Here is a 6,477-nt window from a genome sequence, read left to right on the forward strand (position 1 = left end):
AGCGATGTCCTAAAATTAGTCCATTGTTATGTAATTAGCTACCATGTCTTTTGTGTCTTTCATAAGGACCAAATCAATATATATTATAGAAATAACTGAATTTCAGTGATGACTACAATATTGCCCTTCATAATTATTTCAAATTTATTAATTTTCTGACACTATATCAAATGATACACTCGATCAGACTTGATTTACATATAATACTGACTTTAAGGTGGAATAACACACCTGGAAAAAGTAACTCAAATTAACAGGAAATTTTTTGATAATGAAAGATGTAATGATAAATAATATAAACTGTACAAATGTCAAATAAACGAAAATTTTGCAGTTTTATAGGGATAAAAAAAGAATATCTAAAATAATTATTCCAGTAAGTAACAACAAAAGCCCATGCGGGATTCGAACTTGGGATGTACAGTATGGATCACAAGTCCGACACTTTATCCACTCGGCTATGGAGTAAGTTACATGTTTTAGTCAATAAAATTCTTTTATTAAAACAAAATGTCATTTTGATCAGCGGTCAGCCATTTTGTGATGATGTGTTATTTCAGCTTAAAAACAATCTTTGAAAATGGAAGTACACAAGTACTAATACGGAATATTAAACCAGTTTTTGGAATTCACGGAACTTAGGGCCTTGCTTACACATGTATTTGTTCATCCAAAAACCTACGCAGGCCATATCATAATTATAATGTCTTTCACATATTATAAAAATGCCTGATCTCAAATTTTAAGAATTTTTATTGATCACATTTCATATGCATAAATAATGAGTTGTATTGTTCCAAAACAAACATTTAATATAAGTTTGTTGCTGTACATGACACAGAGAGCTGAACATTGTAACACAGAATTTGTTAGAAGTGGCATTATATAGGGGCTGTCACAGCCTAATCATGAGGAGACTGGATACAGATGAGAAGGTATTCTTTGTCTGAAAGAGAAAAAAAACTGAATTAACAATGAGGCTAAATAGATTTGAACATATTTTTTTATGTTAATAAACATAACTGTACTTGACAGCAGCCATTGACTATAAGCCTTCTCCAATAAGGCTAAATAGAAAAAAAGAAGAATTTTTCCATTATTTAAGATGATTTTACACATTATTAATCTTATTCCCAACAGAGAGTTTGGGTTTTTTTTTTACAAACAATTGTTGATAGCAAATTCTCTTATAATTGATTTATACACACATTCACACACAAAATGTAGACAATACATAAAAAGACCGGTTGTCAATTACTATGTTAACTCTAGCAAGCATTGATATTATTTTGATCTGTCAATTAAGATCAAGTTTTAAAAAATACATAAATATAATGAAGAATTACAGATAATGAATATTGGAACAAATTGGATGTAAAAATGCACTTTCAAACTCAAGCTGTGCATTTTTCCATTCAAAAAGTTTAACATGTTCAACATTATATATTAGTTCTGTAATTCCTCTTTTACAAAGCAAAATGTTTATTTTCATTCACTCATGTCTTAAATGAATACTCCTCTGGCAAACTTTAATCCTTTTTACATAAGAAATGTTGTAAATGGATAATATTGACAAATCAAAATTTCATTCAATCATGCTTTGAATGAATATTATTCTGGCATGCTACTTTCATGATATTTCCCAAATAATTGAATCATATCCTTTTAATGTACGGTAAATCTTGGGTTGATCTTTCATCGATAATTGATCTCTATAGCATATATACTGTATCACAGAGAGATAACTTTTAATAAGAATGTGAACTTGTTATATATTTTTTTTGCACAAAATTTGTTTACATCAGTTTTTAAATACCATAAATACATACTATTTTACACCATGGAAATAACAGGTTAAACAAACATATCAGATAGATAAAAAGGGCAGATAACTCTTGTAAAAGTTTCTGAGTCATATACCAACTGGTACCGGTATATGTATTCAGCAAAAAGTACATAAAAATATTTTTGGTTATCCCTAAATTAATCAAATATGTTTACTTGTTAATAAACTATCTTTCATTTAGGTCACACAGCTTTTTTTGAAGGCTCAAGCAATGCTGACTGTAAATTTTATGAACAGCCCGAGAATTATCAATAATTCATTCTTCAGTGTTTATTGTTTAATATGACAACAGACATATAAATGCTTTGTTAGTAAAATGTTTATAATCAATAGTTCTTCAATTTACATTAAACTTTATTTTAATTTAATTTACTCAAGCCAGAAAATCGTAACATCTATAAAATGAATGCTTAAAAATGTTAAGTATCGGGTACCATAATATCACACATGTACATCCAATAAACCCATGCATCAAAACTAAATAAATATACATCCAATTTATCCATGCATCAGAAACAGTTTTATCTTAAAACTGAAATTAAGTGTAGTACATTTTGCCTGTCCCCAAAGATAGTGTATTCTGTCTGATTGCAGGTATATATGACAGAAATAGGTATTAATACCCAACAAACACAAGAATCACTTTTGAATATGTTTACATTATTTTACTACAGACCATTTTAATAAAATTTTGGTTTTTTCCCCTCAAGAAAAAGGAAAATAACATCAGTATCTGATATCAAAATCAGAGGTATTAAAACAAAAGGTTATCAGCTATTTTAAAGATATGCTTCAGCAAGAAGTGTTAAATTTGATTAATTGAAACACACAAACTTCATTAAGTAAATTACTGTAACAGTTTTCAAAAGTTTCAAGATAGATTTTGAACATGGGTCCAAATTCAAAATCTTTTTTATGTTAGTACAAATGTATATTACTTTTCGTAAGAATGTTTGTTAAAATTTCCACACAAAAATGGAAAATTTGAAGGTGGAAAACCCGGAAGAGGAAAAAGGAAATGAAAAGAGGCTTATAAGCATATAGTTCTCAAAATATCTTGAATCACCCCTCAGCTAGTTTTACATACAAATTCAGAAAGATAAAGGTACTGTGTGGCTTCTTAATATTTATACATAGGTATTTATAATAAAATAAATATTAAAGGAGAAATTAATCTAAAGATTTTGATGAACTGACTTTTGAAATATGAGCTATCTGTAATTTTTTAAACAAATTACCTGCCAAAGAGTTTACTTGAAGTCAGCTAAGAATTAATGATTCACAGCCAATTGAAAGAGGAATTTTAACAACTGATATTCAATATGGCAAATTGAGATAAATTGGGATTCATAAAACGATCAATTATAAAAGAATTCAACAGAATTTAGCTGAGGGATGCAGTTATGATATCGAACTGGAAACTGCCATCATGGGTGACATGACAACAACTGAAAAACATCTTTTTTCTACTATTCTAAACTTCAGCAGCCATGAAGCATTTGAAGCCAAACAAGAAAAAAAATGGGTGGGTCAGGTGTTTGAATGCAAAGTAACCTAATTTCAGTAAAAGGTATCAATGTTTATCTGGACAATAAAAAACCAAAAACAAACAAACAAAAAACATGAGCTTTAAAATTCCGTATAAAATTAAAAAGGAATTGTATGGAAAGTTATCATGTAAAAAAAAAGGGACATAGGTATACTCCATGATAAACAAGCTTTTACAATACTTTTGCACTCTCCGAAAAAACACGATAATTTATATTGCAAATCTGGCATCTACTATTTGAGGGAACATTTTCTACAGTGGCTAAAAAACAACTGAAGGATATTTTAGTCAGTTCAAGCTAAAGTGTAATGCTATATGGTTGAAATCAGGCCTGCTCCACAGTCAACAAATACTCAGAGTAAAGACTGCAAAAGGGTTTTGAATCACTGTTAAGTGATGCTTAAAAAACTTTATCTAAGAGTTGTGTTATTGTACTTTTTCTCAACTAATAATCAAGAAAAGAGAAAGTGGGAAAGGAATATTGATGCAGTCTTTACCCATGGTATGAACAATGTGAAACATTGAATCAAATTTTCTTTTTAGTACCAGACCTAGTGGTGATGAACATCCAAAGGGATATAACGCATTTACACCGCATCTGGGTTCTGGATTACAATCAACAAATATTCATTTTCTGTTTGAAAAAAGAAGAGAACAGAAAAAATACATTGAATCTGTGTATTTTTCTATGACAAGGAGTGCATACGAAAATAAGTAGGGTTCAGCCTGATTAATCACCCAAAAGTGTAAAATTGTTAATATGCTCTCTATTAAACTAAAAAGTACACTCTATTCAGTATTCAACTTTGAAACTTCTGAGAGAAATGTCCATAATTCTTTTATAAAGAAATGAAATTATTTATCATCAGATATCCTTTTTCAATAATATTCAATATTTATGGTTAAATTTCACAATATTGATTTTAAGATATTCATAACAAAATGTAATGTGCTGAATAACCTTCACCCAACATCAAACTCTAGCAGCTAACACAGTTGGTGTGAAGTTGGTGAAATTAAATTTGGATTGATGCTATTGAAAGATACTTTTATGTATCTGAACAAACCAATCCTTCCAGGAGATACTTGTTAATCCCCTTTTGTTTATAAATTATTAAATAAACTTTTATTTTTAGAGGGAATGGGCTTCTAATTGAAAATAAACTTGTTTGCTATATTCCAATCCAAAACAAAATGTTTTTATTGCTATATTCAAATAAAATTTTAATTAAACAGTTTGTGAGAAAATCAAATTATATGATGTGCATTTTATTTCTTTTATTAATATGCAACCAAAACCAGCAAAGCTTTCTAGACTTCTACATACGATGCCAGAAAAAGTAAGATGCAAATTTACTTCTTTAATATATGCTATACATAGTACATGATCTGATCTATCATAAAATAAACGTGAACTTCCACATGCAAAATACTGAAGCAAATAAATTCAAATAGATCTATAGTGAACTTTAATCATGTAAATTTCAATGAAATGATTATTGATCTTTGTTTGTAGTAAAATTCAGATTTTGATTTTCAGTAATTACCTCTTGTTCTCTCAATGTATTTTTTTAAAAATGTCTCTGTATTTAAAAGTATCTCTGTATTTCTAAAACTTTTTCTGAAAGGTAGTAATTGTCAGTTCTTACTTACCCTTTTATCAACCCAAAACCTATCCACAAACCATGCCAAAGCCCATAGCAACCAAAGTCCACAATTTAGGACTAAATTAAGAACCAAGGCAGCCACAATATAACAAACATAGATATAGTCTGTATACATACCTGGGGCAACCATAATCTCGTGCTTCTTTGATCTTATCCTTAGGAATGTCAGGTCATTGCCTGGGTCAATATCACGAACAGTACTTCTCGCTTTAGCTGCTAACTGGCTGATCAGACCAGCATACTGGACTGTCGTGGAATTGTCAAGTGTGCTTCTGATTGGGATTCCTGTAAATACACAAAATTTCTTAATGAACACAAAAATCATCAAGCTTTTCATTCAAGGTAAGCATTTAGTGATATTTATTAAAATACTATACAGAGATCCAAAAGCATCAGAAATACACAGACTAAATACTTAAAATAGCACAACGTTTATTATTTGAAATAAAAATTTTGCCCTTGGTTGTTTTTTCAATGGACTGTATAATATAGCTGCAATGGCACTAATGAAAAACATATATAAAAAATACTCAATATTACCCTCAGAATTCACCACAATTACTCCTATGACACCTTTATGGGCCTGGATTCTTTTGAAAGTTTCCTCAACTTCAGCCTACAATCAAGATGACACACAGATTGAATCAACATCAATAGAGATGTGATTTCTTTGTAATCCAAAACAACTGCGAATAAGAGTATGCTTTGTCATGTCTTTCATAAATGTTCTTATTAAATAAAACAGCATAAATGTCTAAAAAGTATTGGATTTATGGTTGTAGAACCTTACTGTCATGGAATACAAGACTGGCATAAATCCAGTTCTCGACAATGACCATTTCTTGCCAATTTAGTGTTAAATCACTATTTCCAAACATAAAATTCGATATGAAAAATGATGCATTCAAACACTGACGACAAATGGTCGTTGGCGAGCATTGGTCTCAGGCCTGTACAGAAAATATGATGTTAAAAATCACCCTTTTTAAATACATTTCTGAAAATTATAACAGGTGGCAGGTGCAATACAATATAACAGTATGAATCTAAATGTTCTCTTAACCAATGTTGTCTATGTATCCAGATAACTATGTATCCATTATCTTGAAAGTGTGAATGTTTAAGTTGAATTTTTTACATCAACACAAATGACAAACAATACAAGGTGGGTTTTCATTTTCATTTTATCAGAAAATAAAAATTTAAAAAATTATTTCAGTAAAAAGTGAAAGAAATGTGAAGAATAACATATTAAGTTAACAAAATCAAGTAAAATGTTTCAGAAAAAGTCACACATTCCACTTACCATTGTGTTTATTAGACTAGCAGGTTCTTGTCAAAAGTTGTCGTTGCTACGGTCTTCAAGCATGCGCAGTAAAGGACATCCTGTGACTCATTTATTATTTGAATCTCGA

General features: G+C 29.7%; 1 protein-coding gene across 2 annotated transcripts; it reads right to left on the reverse strand.

The window, feature by feature from the left end:
* Positions 1–735: 735 nt before the first annotated feature.
* LOC128189197 (dynein light chain roadblock-type 2-like) lies at positions 736–6,477 on the reverse strand. Of its 2 annotated transcripts, XM_052860702.1 has the most exons (5): positions 6,369–6,477; positions 5,603–5,678; positions 5,180–5,347; positions 3,947–4,029; positions 736–946 (listed from the first exon to the last, which is right to left on the reverse strand). In XM_052860702.1, the coding sequence occupies exons 1-4, from the start codon at positions 6,369–6,371 to the stop codon at positions 3,983–3,985; spliced, it is 294 nt and encodes a 97-aa protein (XP_052716662.1). In that variant the 5' UTR covers positions 6,372–6,477; the 3' UTR covers positions 736–946; positions 3,947–3,982. The 2 variants fall into 2 exon arrangements, with proteins under 2 accessions (XP_052716662.1, XP_052716663.1); XM_052860703.1 differs by lacking the exon at positions 3,947–4,029 and having other exon boundaries at positions 6,369–6,462.

This window comes from Crassostrea angulata, chromosome 6 (assembly GCF_025612915.1).
Source record: "Crassostrea angulata isolate pt1a10 chromosome 6, ASM2561291v2, whole genome shotgun sequence".
Taxonomy (NCBI): Eukaryota; Metazoa; Mollusca; class Bivalvia; order Ostreida; family Ostreidae; genus Magallana; species Magallana angulata.